The sequence below is a fragment of the Lycium barbarum genome, chromosome 8 (genome assembly GCF_019175385.1).
Source record: "Lycium barbarum isolate Lr01 chromosome 8, ASM1917538v2, whole genome shotgun sequence".
Lineage (NCBI taxonomy): Eukaryota > Viridiplantae > Streptophyta > Magnoliopsida > Solanales > Solanaceae > Lycium > Lycium barbarum.
In genome coordinates this window covers 100411724-100430724 of record NC_083344.1, presented here as the reverse complement: position 1 = coordinate 100430724, position 19001 = coordinate 100411724, and the positions used below count along the sequence as shown (strand labels likewise).

General features: G+C 34.9%; 2 protein-coding genes and 1 long non-coding RNA gene across 3 annotated transcripts; 1 reads left to right on the top strand and 2 right to left on the bottom strand.

Annotated features, from left to right (window-relative positions):
* Positions 1-1757: 1757 nt before the first annotated feature.
* LOC132606433 (uncharacterized) lies at positions 1758-6881 on the top strand. The gene is made up of 4 exons (XM_060319926.1): positions 1758-1959; positions 4262-4433; positions 6204-6320; positions 6450-6881. The coding sequence occupies exons 1-4, from the start codon at positions 1850-1852 to the stop codon at positions 6606-6608; spliced, it is 558 nt and encodes a 185-aa protein (XP_060175909.1). The 5' UTR covers positions 1758-1849; the 3' UTR covers positions 6609-6881.
* Positions 6882-7436: 555 nt separating this feature from the next.
* On the bottom strand, positions 7437-10283 carry LOC132605179 (uncharacterized). Its single transcript, XR_009569087.1, has 3 exons — positions 10061-10283; positions 8758-8824; positions 7437-7825 (listed from the first exon to the last, which is right to left on the bottom strand). It is a non-coding gene; the product is annotated as an uncharacterized LOC132605179 (long non-coding RNA).
* Positions 10284-10928: 645 nt separating this feature from the next.
* Positions 10929-16103, bottom strand: LOC132606431 (uncharacterized protein At4g38062-like). Its single transcript, XM_060319925.1, has 2 exons — positions 15891-16103; positions 10929-13897 (listed from the first exon to the last, which is right to left on the bottom strand). The coding sequence occupies exon 2, from the start codon at positions 13781-13783 to the stop codon at positions 11222-11224; it is 2562 nt and encodes an 853-aa protein (XP_060175908.1). The 5' UTR covers positions 13784-13897; positions 15891-16103; the 3' UTR covers positions 10929-11221.
* Between the last annotated feature and the right edge of the window lie 2898 nt (positions 16104-19001).

The window sequence follows — 19001 nt, the reverse complement described above, 5'->3', positions numbered from 1 at the left end:
TTCAAATAAATAAAAATAATATTTCATACTTTGCAAATGTTTGTAGATGTTAGTTCAATTATATACAAAGTATATTGAAAAGATGCAGAAAATTAATTAGTTTTCTTAATATAATTAAACTTTCCTTTTACTTTCTAAAAATTTACGTGATGAGAAAATGACATTTTTTTCCTTTTATTAGTTCAAATGGTACATTATTTTATAAAATGTACATTTTAATTATTTTCTCAAACACAAATGAAGATTCAATGCCTCATGATTTATTTAATCATGTTTCCATATGCTAACAAACACTTGCCTAACATATTTTTTACCCGCATAAAAAAATGATACTCAAGAAACATAAATGTTTTGACATTACTACTGTTGTAAAACTAAAAATTGTTTCATTAACTACATATTTTTGAAAGATGTTCTCAACATTTAAGCTACTCCAACAAGTTCATATTATAATTTCTTTTTATGTAGTTTTTAAGTGTAAATATATATTAAAAAATATATTTATGAATTCATACCAAAAATTGAACTGACTGACCGCGTGGTACGCCTTGTATTTTTTTTTTTAGATGAATGGGGTATAACCTACAACTTACATTGTTCGTTATGCATAGAATGATAGAAATATAATTAAGCATGCGTGCATCAAATTTAAAAAATAAAAAATCACAATACACCAAATAATATTAAAAAGAGAAAGTTAATTTCTTAAGCAAGGACAATATGGGTAATCAACGTACAAACAAATAAAACATGCCGATGAAAAGATTCAAATTTCAATATTGTTAACAAATGATTAGATAAAAATAAATGTTTTAGGTAACAATATCTAATCCAAATGATGACCAATTTTATCTATTAAATTTTCAAAGTTTCACACTGAACAATTAAAGAGCTGTTAATTAGAGAAATTTTAATTTTTGTGCGCAATACATGCTTTAGTTAAGGTAACTGCAAATGTGTTGTTTCTCTCATTCAAATTATGCATAGTGACGTGTTTTTTTTTAAATGACATCATCACAATTCACAATTCTTAAGCATTTTAAGAGGACCTTAAAATTTTCTAAATTTACCAAAATTGGTGTGGCACCTTAAGTAATAAAGAAATAAAGTAGGAGTAAAAATAAGGCATATGAAGAAGTTATAGAGCCTGTTTGGATGGGCTTATTTTAAGCAGTTTATAAGCTAAAAAAAAAAAAAGTTGGGGTAGCCTAACTTATTTTTTTTGGCTTATAAGTTGTTTTCAGCTTATAAGTTGTTTTAGATAAGCTAAGTCGAACGAGTCCAATTATTTTTTTGAGCTTATTTTAAGCACAAAATGACTTTAAGCTGGCCAGTCAAACACTCAAAAAAACTGAAAACAGCTTATAAGCAACTTATAAGTCAATCTAAACGGGCTCATAGTACATATCACATTAACTTCATACAAGTTAGTCAAAGGGATTTTCTATAATAACAAAAGGCATGAAAGTGCCTTAATATTTCTAAAATACCCCATAGTAGAGGAACAATAAATGACAAATATAGGGGTAAATTTGGAAGAGGAAATCCTTAGTTGTAATATAACTAAGAACTCTAACTAAATACTACAAAAAAGTTATATTGACCCTTATTATATATAGTAATTTTAATTTAGGACCACAAAATTAAAAAGTCAATTCTTACTAATTTTTTTAAATTTCGTTTTTTGTGGAACTGAGAAAGTTAAATTGAGACGGACAATATAAATGGTAAAGTTATTTGACTCGTCAAAAGTGAATGGCGGAATGGGTTTTAGTAATTGACTTTCCAATTAAGCTTTTGAATAAATAATTGGTGAGAAGAAAAATCAGACCAAGTAGAGAGTAGAGAGATGGGAGACGAGAGGGCGAAGAACGAGGCTATGGAGATAATGGGGATGTTCCAAGTGCTTCCTCGACTCGTTGTCTTCGATCTTGATTACACTCTCTGGCCCTTTTACTGGTATCCTATCCCTCTCTAAATTTATCCTGTTTTTCTTTTCTTTTATTATCCATAGAGAAAATGGTCAAAAACACACACATTAAACTGTTAATATTTGAGTTTCACACCTCAAACTATCCATTGTTCCAACATTACCATCTATTAGGAAAACACACCCGAGGAGCCACTTATATAGTAAATGTTAGACTCGCTTAACTTTTTCGCGTGTTTATTTCTTTATATTTTTTAACAATCATGCCTTTGCCACTGACTGACAAGGACAACTATTCCTAAAGCTTCATTTCTTTTTGATTTATGTGTTACCAATATGTGGTGCAAAATAGAAATATGGTATACCACTATGTTTTGATAGAAATATCTTCATCTAAGGTACCATATTGGATGCATATAATCCATCTCTACATGTATTGAATATTTCTTAACTATTAGAGAAACCTTTTAAGGCAAATTGTTTTGGGATTCTTTCGTTAATTTCCCCTCGGCGAAACTTAATTACCGGCAGTAGCTCAAATATATGTATATTATATGTATAGTATATGTATATTTAAGTATAAACATACAAGACATATACATTTGCTGGCCATTTTGTAAACTAGATCACCCAAAGGTATTGGGCTGTAATTATCCCAAATTATTTTCCCTTTTTCTGTAATAAAATGGGCTCTTATAGAGCGGAATAGTTGCAAAGATTCATATATCCAAATCCTACTGGTTTAGGAATGGAATATGACTTAATCATAAAAACAACACACACAAGCAGCAGAGCGAGGGTTAGGTGTATTTATGTGAGAATGTACACTGGGAGGGGCATTCATATTTTTGTCAGGTAAGTGATTAAGAACATTAAGGGCAAGATTTGAAGTTTTCAGTATCTAGCAAGAAATAATTAGTGGGCCGACTTGAGATAGTAGAGTACTTGTAGAGGCTAGTTGGTGATGTTTGAGGTTAACCACTCCATTCTGTTCAGTTCAGGCGTGTAGTTACAACTTATTACTGATGAAAGAAGAAATGCCATGATTTTGAACTATACTAAGAAGACTCAATTTACATAAGCTATTGTCATATTGCGGATTTATTGGAAAGCCGGGAAAACATCCAATTCCTTCTTAAGATGATGAAGCCTTTGATATGAAGAGAAGTTAATAAAAAAAGGTAATATATCAATGAAATCTAATGACAAGGAATGAGGAACTGCTGTAAATGGCTATGATTTAATTGGGAATGGAAACTAGATAGAGACTATCACAACTTGAAGGGAAATTTGTGTTTCTTGCAAAGTTTGCAAGCAAGAGATTATTTTCTGTTCTTTTTTCGTTTTGGGTAAGGAAATAGCATCATCAGATCTGGAAATACTGACGTTTGTAACTAAGAATTCAGTTATATAATCATTTGATATGCCAAAATATGATGGCGTAGATAAAAAGTCTTAGTGAAGTTCTAGCATCTCTATTTTGATTAGAAGCTAGTTACAGAGCTTGGTCCATAAAAAGTTGATTAATGGTGTAGCATGTTTCCTCTCCTATGGAGGACTGCTGGGATCTGACACGTATGTGGTTTTAATTACCTGGGGTCGTTATAATTCTGCAGGTAAATACATGTAATAGTTGATCAAAGGATAAAAGTTTTTATTACTAATAAGGTTTGATTATTAGTTAATGATGATTCTCCAATATAAATAAGCAAATACCAAATAGTAGTTTAATCAACATAATAAACCAAACAGGATATCAGAGCCACAAAATAATCTAATGGCTTTTGATGCCATTGTTCGAAAGAGGAAGGGATTTGAGCCATTTTACATGTTCTACGAGACTGAAGAATTTGAGATCATTGAGAAAGACATATTGCTAATATAGGTGGCTGACAAACCAAATGTCTTGCAAATATGGGGATTTGAGAAGTAAGAGGTGATTGAATTGGAATTTTGTATATGGCGAGGTCTGTTTCGAGTTGGCCAATACTTTGCCTTTGTTGGTGGGATTGTTTGGGGGATCTGCTCATTAGCATTGAATTACAGAGGTGGTGGATTCTTATGGCGTATTTCTAACCTTTTAATACTTGCACTTTTGAGAACCAAGTCATACCTGAGGTTATAGAAACAATTCTTGAGCTCTCTGTCACTAAAAAAGGGTTTAAGTGAAAGTCATTGTCCATAGTACCTCCATGTCTCGACTTGAATAGTTTCCTTAGCCTTTTCTTTCTGAAAACTTTACGCCATGGTATCTACTCTCAACATTGCATTTTTTTTGTTATAATTCTGCTTAGATTTGGTCTTCTTATACTTTTATCTGTTATCTTTTAGTGAATGCCGCTCAAAACAGCAAATGCCGTATTTATATCCTCATGGCAAAGGCATACTATATGGCCTCAAGGACAAGGGAGTTAATATTGCTGTTGCCTCAAGATCACCAACTCCTGATATTGCAAACACTTTTCTTGATAAGTTGGGGCTATCATCAATGTTTGTAGCAAAGGTGAGATGGTGAAAGTTTTTACACTAGTTTTCACCATACCTTTTGTGGTTCAATCATACGTCTATTCTCCATTTTGGTTATTGGTTTCTGTTTTACAACAAGCATCTACTTCCTTTGTAGTGTTATTTGACTTTAATCAACTCTCTGTTGTTTTAGAAAGCAAAATACAGTAGGAGCAAAAATGTAGAGAAACAAACGAAAAGATATTAGTAAGTGTTATTCTAGAAGGGGGTGTCAATGGAAATGTTGGAATCAAAAACTTCCTAAATATAAAAAGATAGTATTCTTTCTAAACAAACTAAAGAGCAAAGTAGGACAGATAAATTGAGATGGATTGGAGGAAGTACATTAGTACGTGTTCATATGGTATGCTGAAGTTGAGCATCCAATTGTGCCCCATTGAATTAAGAGTTCTAGTATCGTATGATACATGTACTCGTTTGCCAGTATGTTTCTAATAGGGATGTACTTAGCATGGGCATCTCAGTATGCTTCAACTTTTAGTGGAATTTATAGAATGTGCATGAAGTACCCAAATCCTTACTGCCCCAAGGGCTTTAATCTAGTGGTAAGAGTGCAGTGTGTGAAGTGTGGGTTAAACTCATGTCACGTGTTGGAACTCTATCACAGCCAAAAACCTGGTATTTAAGTGGAAAAGGGTAGAGGGGAAGATCCATTTTCTGCCGAGTTTAGAACCAGGTGCCACTAACCCTTGGGTATTTCTCGGTTATCAAAAAAAAAAAAAAAAAAAGTATCCACACACATATCACTCCCATTTGACATTAAGACCAAGCAATATGAAGGATCCATGTAACATTGATAGCACCCAGTTTTGTGGTAGCATGTGCTGCAGATGCTAGAAGACTTGGTAGCTGATATTGTAACATATATCTTTTACAAGGAACATGAAGGACATGACTTTGATGTTATGAGTAGGTTTACAAGAATGGAGTCACCAATGGCTGGGAATTGGAATGCACAAAACCCCTTGAAATGGGATTTCGAAATCTTGGGAAGTAAGGTCTTTAGAAGGAAAAAGAAAAAGTATACCATGATGCTTCTACAGCTACTATGGCAAATAATATAAGAATTCTTGCACTAATAAGTAATTAAGCATTTGCATGGTGAACCAAATCCTTATGACAAAAGAGGGGAGCAAAAGTAAAAGAGAGAAACTGCTAAAGATATTAGGTTAATGTTTTATCTGCAATTGTCTGTCTAAGCTTTGAAGGCAAAAACCAGTAAATTCTCCTACAGCGAATAGTTTTATTAAGCCAAAGAGTTCTAAAGAGAATAAAACTAATGGGTCATTACTTAGGTATTAATACAACACTGCGAGTATTTGCATTTATAGGAGGAACTCTCTGAAGTCTGAAACATTTGTTACTTGTCAACTAAAGAAACTCTTCGAAGGAAAGAATAAACAATGGGTCCGGAACACAGTGGAAAATAAATTAAGACAACCTGATATAATGAAACCAGTTCTAAAGCACTGTCACGGTTGTGCTGCTACACTTTTTGCTAACAGTTACAATGCACTACAGTGTTCACATTTTTAATGAGATTTTGTCATGAAGTGCACTCTCTGCAGATAGGGTTCCTCAGCCCTCTGGGGAGGATGACTTTGAGAACTCTATTTGCAGCTGGTGTTTTAAAGAAAAATTTACAATTTTACATCATGAGGGCTAGTTTTTTTTTTTTTTTTTTTGCACGGACATAAAGCTGCTGATATATGTTGGTTACCATTAATCTGAATGCTTAGAGTTGCAGGAGATATTTTCCAGTTGGACACACAAGACCGAACACTTTCAGAAGATCAGTAGGAGGACAGGGGTGCCTTATAAGGAGATGCTGTTTTTTGATGACGAGGATCGCAATATAGAGGCGGTAAAACCAATGTCACTGTGAATCACATCATGTTATTCGTTGATCTTTCTATCATTTCCCACTTGTCGCCTGAAATATTATCTGTAGTACTGACTCACTAAGAGGTACATGGTTGTTTTTTTCTTGTAGGTTTCAAAGATGGGTGTGACAAGCATATTGGTGGACGATGGGGTAAATCTTGAGGCTTTGCGGCAAGGGCTCTCAGAGTTTGCTCAGAACTCAACTTCAGGCAAAAAGAACAAAGAAAAAAAGTTACCGGACTCATCAATAAGTGATGAGTTACAGTAATCCAACTGTCACAAGATCCCCATTTGCATTTAGGGGTCATATAGTAGTTCTGATATTTGCAAACATTTATGAAATTCTTTTACGCCGATAAGGAATTGATTGAAGAATTATAGGCAGCTTGAAAAGAGGTTATTTCTGGCTTATGTATTTCAACCAGCTTTTAATCCTATGAATTTGATTTATCAATTTTCTTTCACAATAAAACAACTGTAAATGTAGAGAAAAGTTGTGATTTAGCATTGCTCGAGCCATATATAAGGCCTGTTCGTTGCCTATTATCTTTTCCTACATATCCTTTTTACATTATAGTTTTGATGTTACCGTTTGTCAAATACCACACTTACAATGTAAATAACCATAAAAATTCTCAAAATATAAAAAGAATATTTTGCATAACTTGTCTGAGAAAGGTAATTGTAACATCTATGAGCTTTTTTAGTTCATCAAGTTTTAAGTTGCAATAACTTGACCTCCTGCTAACAACCCCTAACAGCTGTAAGATTGTTCTCAACTAGATTATGTAAAAATGTAAGTAGTAAGGCTTGCATTAACCAATCTTTTTTTTTTGGAAAAGGAAGCACGAGTTACAGCCTATTTGGTCAAGCTTCTGATGTCACGACCCAGCCTCGTGGGCTGTGACTGGTGCCCTACTTGGGCACCCAAACGGACATACAAACTAAATCATCATAGCAAAGCTTAACACGGATTTCATATCCATCATTTTTAAACAGAGTTGGGAACAAATATTATCTTGCGCGATTGCGCGTACAAAACATCATATCATAATCAAAAGAGGCGGCGGAATATACATCGCCGAACATATGCACATATCTCAAAAAGCCGGCAAGGCTATCAAATATGTCAAAAACCGACAAGGCTGTCAAATATGTCAAAAGCCGACAAGGCTGTCAATTGGCACAACGGCCCAAAACACAGATACAAATGCACGCCGACAAGGCTGCCATAACGAATAGCATCATACAAACACATCGGAACAGAAGTAGGCACACACACACACAACTACGTCTACAGACCTCTAAACAGACCAAACGAATCATATGGCGGGACAGGGCCCCGCTGTACCCCTGAACAAATATATATACATACTCGGCGAACAAATATATATACCAACATATGTGTTCTGAAATGAGAAGAGCACTCCAAACAGCAGAAGGGGATGTCCTAAACTGGTGAATCACCAAACTGTGCGTCTGTACCTGTGGGCATGAAACGCAGCCCCCCGAAGAAAGGGGGGTCAGTACGAAATATGTACTGAGTATGCAAAGCAGAATATACAGAAAACAAACCTGAGACATAAACGAAACAGAAGTGTCGAACATAAGTGCAAATCCAATCATATCAAAATGTTTAGTTTCAAACATGTAAGTCATGCATAGGGTACAAAAGAATATGGTCGCCCGCCCGTCGATGGCGCCATAACACAGCATAACGCCAGAAAGTTTCAAATCTCCGTAACCCCGTCGCGTATCACATCACCGCATAACGCCATACACAGCATAGCACCAAATATAAGTGGAACCCGACCCTCTTTTGCAAGTAGCTCGGTGAACCATAAACACAGCATAACTCCGGAGTATAACAAAGTGCGCACGACAACAGAACCGGCCCGGGACTCGGCGAAAGGAATAACAGAATGCACGAATAGAATCGTGAGTAGTTATATGCATAAAATCATTTTCATAAATTCAAACATAAGCAAAATGGTCATATTTGAAAATCGAAATAATGGTTATACTAATCTTTCAAAAGTTCCCGAATTACATAAAGGGAAGTCGCGGGACCCACGGACGGGAATTTACCCAAGTCGGGCCCGCTTATGGAAAACATACTCATTATACATAATGCAAACTCTTATAAAAATATTGGAGCAATCCGAGCATTTATACGAAAGATATGACATTCCAAATTTACGAATTCTTTAAAGTGAAACCCTTTGGGTGCAAAGTTCGGAGAACAATTATTTCGAATACATAAAGATTCATATTTCATCAAATCATGCATAAGAATGCCAAAGAACATATACGGATCATAACATGCTCGGATGTCGGATTTGGAATTTCCTTAAGGCTCTAATTTAGCCTATGAAAAACTAAGACATGCCAAAAAGAAAGGAAGTTGCCTTACATACCTCGTACGCATTCCAAGATGGTCAATCTAAAGTAAATATCCAATCTACGCCTCGGGCTCCCCAAGGTCTACAAATACGCCAACGAATACCAAACATTAGCTAAGGGCACTTAAGCCATTCTTTCCAACTAATCATTAAACTCTACAGAAAATTCGGCAGCACTTCCGCTGTAAATAGGCCATCCCGAGAATTTATCTCGCTCAAAATCAACAACAACAACCACAATAACCAACCTAGTAACATTGATAATCAATTCGAAAGGCAAAATAACAATAGTAACTCTCTTTTACATCATTCTAACAACTTTCCAAGTATTCAATTTAACGGCTTACCTTCAAGTCACAATATCACTCACACATTCAATTTTTCAACCCGAATCCTTACCAACAATATTCAAGGGCATTCTAAACACTTCACATAATTTTTCCAACAATCCAATAATTTCTCCAAATTTGGGCCGAAAGCAGTCCCAAAACCGAGACAGCCCCTATAGCACATTCCTAAATTTCATTTCATGATTTGTATCCACAATCCACAATATAACGATGTCATTTTCACAAGTATACGAATTTCATCAACGCACAATAACCCTCAAATCAGTCCACACAATTTCAACATCTTTCTTAAGTCCTTAAATGCTCATTTCCAAACTAGAATTCATAACGACGACAATTAAAACGCTAAGCGAAATTAATTCATCCTTTGCCAAACATTGGGGCCATACTCGGCCACCCTACACACACACACACACACACACACACACACACACACACACACACACACACACATATATATATATATATATATATATATATATATATATATATATATATATATATATATATATATATATATATATATATATATATATATATATATATATATTGATGGTTCTCATAAATAAAGATTACATTAAGTGCACCAAATTCTCCAAATCAGTCCGCACATTTACCATATCAATTTGGGACATTAAACTCTCATTTCCAACATAAAGGTCATCACAACAACCAATACGACGCTAAGCGACATTAGTGCAATCTTCGGCATATAATAAGACCCATATTCGTCTATCACTACACATATACATATTTCGATGATTTCTATTCTCTTCCCCACTCTACAACAATCAAATATGCTACAAACAATTTATTCATCAACCCAATCACAATACCCATTTACACGGCTAGCACACCCATCACACAACCCACTTCCAACATACTATATTTCATGATTTTCATCCATATTAACATACTACAATGTGCAAAAAAACATTCACAACTCATAAAACAAGAGAAATTCTTACATTTCTTCTTTACTCCACAATTTGCTTAGGGTTTGAAATCCACAAAATTGATGGCTTGATCGCTCCAACAACGCTTCCACGTTACTTAGGGACCTCAACTTAGTGGGTTTGTACCAAGGAATAAATTTTGGAGAGGCTAAAAAAATGATCTTGATTTTCCATGTGCTAGCCGAGAGCCATGGTTGGTTCTTCAACTTCTTGCTTTCTTTTTCTAAGTGTGGGAAAGAATAAAGATGACTTAGAGGTCATCCTTTAAGTGTTCATAAAATATCTATACAAGTCTTTGGCCCACACAATGTGTTGGACCAATTAAAATTGGCCACACAATGTGTGGGACCAACCCATTGCACACGGCCACATAGCTTTATTTTTTGCAAGATTTTAATTTTAATTTTATGAATTGTGGTCTCAATTTTCCCTAAGTGTTCAATACCATCAATTTCATATATAACTTATGTCTCAAAATAAAATCAATGGTCAAAAGTCCCGACTTCAAATCCCGGAATAGTCTTGGCCTTAAATTATCATAGTTAATCCGGGTTGTCCCAATGTATAAAAATACGGGACGTAACATCTGAGATGCCAAAAATGCTTATTTTTCTATAACAAATGTTTATTTTTAGATAGCTTCTGTGTTTGGTCACACTTTTAGGGAACACTGAGTACCTTTAAGCAGTAGCATAAGCTGCTTTGCAGAAGCTAAAAAAAACAATTTTTTGGTGGAAGAACTTTTTGAATCTGGGCCAAGCAAATTGCTGCCCTAATGTTGACAAAATACTTTCAAAAATGGTTAGCCAAACATAAATTGCTACATCCAAAAATACTTTTTTTTGACAAGTATTTAGAGACACTTTTCAAAACAAGTAGATTCTAGAAGCTTCACCAAACAGGCTATTAAACTCATGGAACCGATATACAGTTATAGCATATTTGTTTTTGCAACAAATGAAGAATCATTGATTACATTGGGAAGAATGTTGTAAAACTACCACCCATACAACAAAATATAGAAAGTTCCAAAATCCTGTCAAACATGTATTTTCTCATCTGATTGCAATCGATCTTGGAGAACTCTGCAGTTTGGAGTATACTGCAGATCTTGGAGAACTCTACAAAAGCTTGTGTTTGGAGTATAAAATTGTTCCCCGTTATACAATCAGCCTAACGGTTGAGCTCAATTAATGGAGTTCTTTCATCAGTTCCAGTTTTGGCAGTTGAAAAAGGAGTTCTAGAATGGTGGCCTCTCCCTAAATTACTAAGTGGCTGCTCTTTTTCTTCCTCCAATAGTTTTTCCAATTGTCTTACCAGATCAACATCTTCACAGCATAATTCACTTACTCTTACCTGGATTCCTTGCATTTGCACCAGTAATCCTTCCCTATCAACTGAGAGTTTCTTATTTTCTTCAACCACATCATTTTTCTGGGATTCAAGTTCCTGAATTCGGGCCTCTAAGTGCATCCGTTCATTGCCAAAATGAGCGTTCAGCTCTTCCAATTCCTTTTTACTTGCTTGCAACAATGTTTCCAGCTGCTCCTCCTTCTGTCTTGAATCAGACAAGGATTTATTTAGAAGTTCCAATTTCTGATGTGTATCACTTAATTTCACCTCTGACTCGGCAATCACCATGTTTTTCTCTTTAATCTCAAGTGTTTTTGAACTCTCAGCCGTCACCAAAGCTGTAAAAGCAACTTCTTTACATGCCATATCTTCCTTCAAATCTTTGGCCTGTTCAAGAAGATCTTGTATTTTCCTGTCTCTCTCTGTCACAATCAGCAAGAGGCTCTCCTTCTCCTGATCAAAAGCCTTTCGGGCATCTGATCGTGTTTGCTCATTCTGAAGGTCTTTATCAGCCAACTCTTGCTCCAAACAAGAAATCTTAGTTTGAAGAATTTCTATGGTGTTATCCTTGCCTTCTGCAATTTGATTGTATTGTAGCTTCTCCTGATTTAAAGCTTCCACTGCCTCTGTTCTTTCAACAATCTTCAACTCGAGTTCTGTAATCTGTTGTTGTAGCTCATTTATTTTGGCTTCTCTCTCCTTCAAAATCCCAAGTAAGCTGTCCTTCTCTTGCTTTTGGACATACCGGTTCTCTTCAAGGCCGTCTTTAAGATTTCCTGCTTCAGCTTTCCACTTGTCTAGTTCAAGTTTGCTTTCTTTGACTTCTGCCCTTGCTTTGGCCAGGTCAGCTTTAGCTTCTTCTGAAGCATCAGAAGCATCTTTTAAAGCATTAACCAATTGCAGGACTTCTTCCCTGAGGTGAACTTGGCAATCAGATGACTCTTCCAGCATCTTTTTGTACTCACTCAGTTCTGCCTCTAAAAGGGTTTCTTGTTCACTCTTCTGATGTACTAATTTTTTGCTATTCGGTTCTAGTTCCGTGTTGGCTCTAGAGAGCTCCTTGCTAGCGGTATGAAATTCTGATTTTAAAACCGTGATTAACACAGATATCTCTCCATTAAGAACATCACATGCATCACAGCAATCTTCCAGCTCCATTTCAAGCTCTTCAATGTGTTTTTCTTTACCTTTTAATTCAGACATGCATCTTTTCACATCTTCCGTCACTTTTCCTATCTGAGAGCTCCATTCAGCTTCCTTCTCTTTGAGGTTTAAGGAACATTTCTTGTGTAATTGCTTCAAATCCTGGAAATTGCTTCGCAGTTTCTTAAGTGCAGAAGTGGAAGCAGCATCCTGGAGTTGTGCCTCTTGAAGCTCTTTGAGAGATCCACGTAAATCTTGATTTTCCTGTTCAAGCTGTATACTTTTGCATTTTATATCCTTGAACACTGTCTCTTTCGTTCGGAGTAAGTTTCTTAACTCTCCAATTTCTTCATCCCTCTTGATGGTCAAGTTCTCAAGCTTTGAGTTTGCTTCTTGGCACTCTAAAGAGATATCATCGAATTGAGATCGGAACTCAGACAATTCAATTTCCAGAATTCTTCTTCTGCTTTCTTGATGAGCTAAAGCTTGGTTACACATCCTCAATTGGCTTTCGAGGTCTTCAGAGATTCGGGTCTGAGAATCCAACCTTGCTTGCAATGAAGAGATCTCTTCAAGCATTGCTGACTTTTCCTGTCCCCACTCAACCTTACTGTTTCTGAACTGATCATGAATCCTTTTGTGAGCTTCTTCGAGGTGTTTAAACTGTTCACTCTTCCATTTCAGCTGATCTTTTGCAATCCTATTTTCTTCATCAAGTTTCTGGATAATGCCATCTCCATCTTTCAGATCTTTGGATGCCCGTGTTTTTAGCTCTGATTCAATGCAGATTTCCTGCCTAACTGACATGAGTTGCTTAACAGCAGTGATTTCTTTATTACTTGCACAAATCTGCATTTCCAAATCTTGAATTTTGGATGTAGCTTCATCCAAAGACAAAACCAAATCCTTGTTTTGTACTTCCAACTTCCCAATTTTCTCTCCATAATCTAGTTGCAGTTTCTCATGAGAAGAGCTAAGATTCTGGAGACATGATTCTTTCTCATGTATATTGGACTTGATGTCATCATAGAGTTTCTTGACCTCAAATATTTCCTCAGATTTAACAAATGGTTCATTTGCCTGTCTACCAATCTCCAACTTAGCTTCTTCAAGTTTTGCTAATGTGTTAATGTGGGCTTCCCTCAAACTCTCCGTCAGCACTGTTTTGGTCCGGCATTCTTCTCTGAGCTTTTCTACCTCGCCTTTAACAACATCTAGCTCCTCATAAACTTTGTCCATCTGTGTAGCTTCTTATGTTGATGATGATTTTTCTGATGCACAAACACAACAGTTCACACTTGGTAACCAAAGTTCCATAAATTCTGTTGTTTTCCCTTCACATTAATGCTTTAGCTGAAAGGATAAAAGATAATATGATTGAATCATATCAGAGTATAGAAAACGGTTGAACAACAAACTAAGATATTTTACCATCTATGAACACTCTTCCTAGAGAAATTATCAATCACTAACAGTATCAATGCTTAACAGAATCTGGCTCACTCAATCATCACACATAATAGGATTAATAGTGTGCTATTAAACAAGAAATAGACAAACAAAGACATAAGCAATTAACCCCCGTCTATCAAACTGTCAAATTGAAGTCAGCAGTATGAATCTAACATTTCTTCCCCATTCAGGTCCATTTAATCGTTTGACTATTAAATTCAGAAGAACTCATAGGGTATACTGTATTTGGTATGACAGAAAATGTTTTACTATTTTTCCTTATTTGGTTGCATTAAATATCTTGAAAAATATTTTCCTCAAATAGGAGAAAATGTTTTCCTTACAAATTGACCCAATCCACCCCTTACCTTCCTACCCCACCCACCACCCCTACCCCCTACCCCCACATACCCGCCCCAAAACCCCCCAACCTCACCCCACCTCCACCTACCCCCACCATCAAAAGTTGCACTTCAAATTCAAAAATCGCAAAATAGTTTGCTTTGAAAATATGCAAATGCTCTTAAAATGACATTTTTCAACTTGCATACCGAACACAAGAAAATGAGTTGGAAAATCACTTATTTTCTGTGGGAAACATTTTCCGTACCAAACACACCCTATAATGGTTTGACTATTTCTACACCGGACAAATTTGTCTGAATAATCACTACTCTTACCAAAATGAAAAAAAAAAAAAAAACTTTTCATTATCAGTATCATTTGTTTTTCACCTTTTCCCTTTTATTACTCAGACCACCATATCAATCAGGAAAGCAAGATTGCATAATGAAGAAAATCTTGAGGTTTAACAAAACTTTACAGGACACCCACGAATCGATTGACCAAATCGAGAAAAGGGTCAATATTAAATCGAAGATACAGAGAACAACAAGGCATTATTTCTACAGCAACTGTGAAGCAAAAGACACTGCAAATGTGCATGAGAAAGAACTACATCATATAACATTTCACAGATATATGATACCATTATCAACTTATTTGATGATGAAGAAACTCTTGAGGTTTAACAAAACTTTACAGGACAACCACTAATCGATTGACCAAATCGAGAAAAGGGTGGATAGTAAATCGAAGATACAGAGAACAACAAGACATTTCTATAGCAATTGTGAAACAAAAGACACTGCACATGCACATGAGAATGATCTAAATAATACAGCACTTCACACATAAATGATACAACGATCAAATAATTTGACACATAAATGAAGTGTTACCTTTTATCAAAACAATACAATATAATACGATGCATTATGAAACGATATCTAACAACCATCCAAACAAGGTTACAAAAAGGAAAAAGAAAACGAACTTCTCATCATTCTTATCACCTTTTTTATTTTATTATTCAGACCACCATATCAATCAGGAAAACAAGATTGCACAATGAAGAAAATCTTGAGGTTTAACAACCCTTTACTGGACACCCACTAGAGGTTTAACAACCCTTCACCGGACACCCACTAATCGATTGACCAAATCAAGAAAAGGGTCGATATTAAATTGAAGATGGAGAGAACAACAAGGAATTTCCACAGCAATTGTGAAGCAAAAGACACTGGAAATGTACATGAGAAAGATCTAGATAATATAACATTTCAAAGGTATATGAAGCTATTATCAACTAATTTGATAATGAAGAAATCTTGAAGTTTAAAAAAACTTTACAGGACACTCACGAATCGATTGTCCAAATCAAGAAAAGGGTCGACGTTAAATTGAAGACACATAGAACAACAACAAGGCATTTGTACAGCAATTGTGAAGCAAAAGACAAAGCAAAAGTACATGACGAAAATATAGATAATGCAGCATTTTACAGATATATGATGCTATTATCAATTAATTAGACACATAAATGAAGTGTTACCTTTTATCAGAAACATATCACAGTGGAAATCACTAGTATAATCGGCTGTTTGATCAAATATTAGGGTTTTCTTTGGGCACTGATAGAGGGGCTTTGAAGCTCAGCCAAAAAAAAAAGAGGGGCTTTGTTGAAGCGGGAACTCGTAGAGGTTTGTTTTTGAAATTTTGAAAATAGCACGGTGTATTTGTCTATTCATAAAATTCCACCCCATCCCTTTGGAGTTATATGACCCTCCTACGACCGTGTATATATAAGCGATTCTAACATAACACATTAGCTATATTTTGAAGAGGTTCATTTAATCAATTCACCCTTTGGGGTCGGGTCATTTGCACAAATGTCCCTCTTTTAGGGGTGGTCTTTAATGTTATCCCCTCAAATTTGTAGTCTTAATTTTTGCCCTTCAACACTTTTCGCGAGGCATAACTTTAGATTTCACTCGGCATAGTTTAGATTATATTACACAAGTTATGCCAGACATGACAAAACTTTCAACTCCTCAAAAACAAGACTTATGCCGAGCGAACTTAATTCCTACAAAACTTATGCCGAGCGAAGCAAAAGTTCAATTTCCAAAAATAAAATGTTACAGAACTTATGCCGGACGAAGCAGGTTTGGATATTTTCATTAAATGAGTAGCAGGAGCAAAAATTAAAGACCACTGTGTTGACAATCCGTACAACAACTTCTTTGGGAACATCCAATAAACGGAAAAGGTCTAAATATGTCCTTAAAATATTTGAAAATATGTCATTCATTAATAGTTTAACTCACATATGTCCTTATTGTTCAATAAGTAATCTAAATATGCCCTTGATTTAACTGGAGTCCTCAAATTTACCTAATTAGTGATTAATAAGTGAAAAAGGGCTAAAATATTTCGTTTAAGTATGTGAAATTGGATATATATGCCTTTCGTCAGTAATACCCATGAATGATACTACCTGACTTTCTCAGATTTAATCAAGTTTTAAAAATAGAGTTTCGACTAAAAATGTATAAATAACAATGTTTCTCCTCTGAGCAAATAGACTCTTGAGAATTGTCGATATACCTGAAAATTATTGATTTAGATACAACAATTAAACATTTTGTGCGAGCTCCATTGTATTTTTAATAATAACATGACTCCCGTCCTTCAGTTAAGACATTAGTGTAATATAAAGAATACATGAATCAAATGTAAAAAAACTCAGGAAATTGAAGAAACGTATGTGACATATTGTACTTACATCATTAGTATGTAAAAATTCAAAATTAACTTAAGCTAAACTATTTACATTCGGACTTAGCAATTGATGCTTGGCTTTGATTGCTACATAAACACGAGTAGAAAGGAAATGTCAAATTTCTACATATTATAAAAGAATGTTAAACTACTAACGAAGGGTATAACTGTTCAAATTTCCATACTTTAAGGGCCATATTTGGTCCTTTTTCTCTTAATAATAAGCTAATTAGGTTAAGGGAAAAGATCCAAAATTTGCTCCTGGACTATTCGATTTGGAGAAAATTTACCCCCATTAAAAATATATATCTCATTTTTTTTCACCTCGTTGTTATCCACAATTTTGCCTTACTAGGCTAACGGCAAAAACATAAAGGGTAAATTTAGACAATTTGTAAGTTTAAGGGCAACTATGAATCATTCGCAAATACAAAGGCAAATTCATTTAAACCTTAAACCTTAGAGAGTTTATTCTCAACCGAAGGTAATTATGTATCACTAACTATGAATAATCTTTAAAAGACGATAAATGCATGTCAGAGTATATCAATTTCATTAATTATGCGTGTGAACTCCTTTTTTCTTTAATCCAAACTTAATAATTATTTTTTATTGTCAATCGACGTTCGTTACTTGATTTACTACAAACTAAATTTGGAATAGTTGCTAAGTCAAATTGTAAAAAACCTTTTAATTAAAATAACCAAAAGTTATTTGCTTTTGGGGAGGATATAAGTAAATATTTGCTAAGTTTCATATCTCTTGACATTTTGGTAATGACGTTTACGTCTCTTTCTTTCTTGCTGGTACCAGGGGCGGATGCAGTCAAGGCCCGGGGTGTTCACCCAAATATCCTCGGCAAAAAATTGCAGTGTATATTTAGGGTCAATTTTATGTGTTCATGTACATATATTGACTTTTGAACACCCTGAACAAATGCAAAAATTGGTTCATTTGTTTTTTCGAACACCCTGATTGAAAATCCTGGATCCGCCACTGGTTGGTACTCTCATAGGCTATCCTTATCATGATTTGCCCGCAAGTTGTCACCTGCATAATAATGAGGATTCTTATAACCGACCTCAAATTGTTTAGGATTAAGGGTTAAGACATCGTAATTTGCGTTGTTTTTTTAGCAAAAATAACTCAGATTCAGTTTTTCAAATCTTTCAAAAGCTTAAAAACTTCAATTCCACTTTTATTCGTAGTATCATATGTTTCAAGTTTAGATAAAGGAAAAAATACATTATGGTAGATTAACATCAGTTTAAAATAGTGTATAAGTAGGTTAGTGTAGGTGATTCATGGTAAAACTTATCTGCACCAGGTGTTTAGACCAAACCAAGAGCCCGTTTGGATTGGCTTATAAGTTGGCTTATAAGCTGTTTTCAGCTTTTTTGAGTGTTTGGCTGGCCAGCTTAAAGTCATTTTATGCTTAAAATAAGCTCAAAAAAATAATTGGACCCATTTGACTTAGTTTATCTAAAGCAGCTTATAAGCTGAAAACAGCTTATAAGCCAAAAAAAATAAGTTGGACTACCCCAACTTATTTTTTTCAGCTTATAAGCTGCAAACAGCTTTAAGCTGTAAGCCAATCCAAACGGGCTCCAATATAGTTTTTGCCATGATTCAAATATATAGCTTATTTCTTTTGATCTGGGATAAAGACAAAGTAATTAAAGAGTTTTAAAATACAGATTTGTTCAACTAACTGGCAAACTTATGAATAGCCAAGACGAAATTTTATTCTTTATTCACTATTAAATAGTAGGAAAACGAATTAAGCAGTAAAAGACGATATCAAATTTCTCGGTTTCCCAGACCAGACTTGAGATGGGTCATTCTCTTGCCCGCTTTTCGATTAATTTGAAAAACAAACAAA

Bases quoted from the DNA above. Each gene is read 5' to 3' on its own strand.
- LOC132606431 (XM_060319925.1), bottom strand. From the start codon at position 13,783: ATGGACAAAGTTTATGAGGAGCTAGATGTTGTTAAAGGCGAGGTAGAA.
- LOC132606433 (XM_060319926.1), top strand. From the start codon at position 1,850: ATGGGAGACGAGAGGGCGAAGAACGAGGCTATGGAGATAATGGGGATG. The intron at 1,960-4,261 runs GTATCCTATCCC...GTTATCTTTTAG, and splicing joins ACTCTCTGGCCCTTTTACTG to TGAATGCCGCTCAAAACAGC. The intron at 4,434-6,203 runs GTGAGATGGTGA...TTAGAGTTGCAG, and splicing joins CATCAATGTTTGTAGCAAAG to GAGATATTTTCCAGTTGGAC.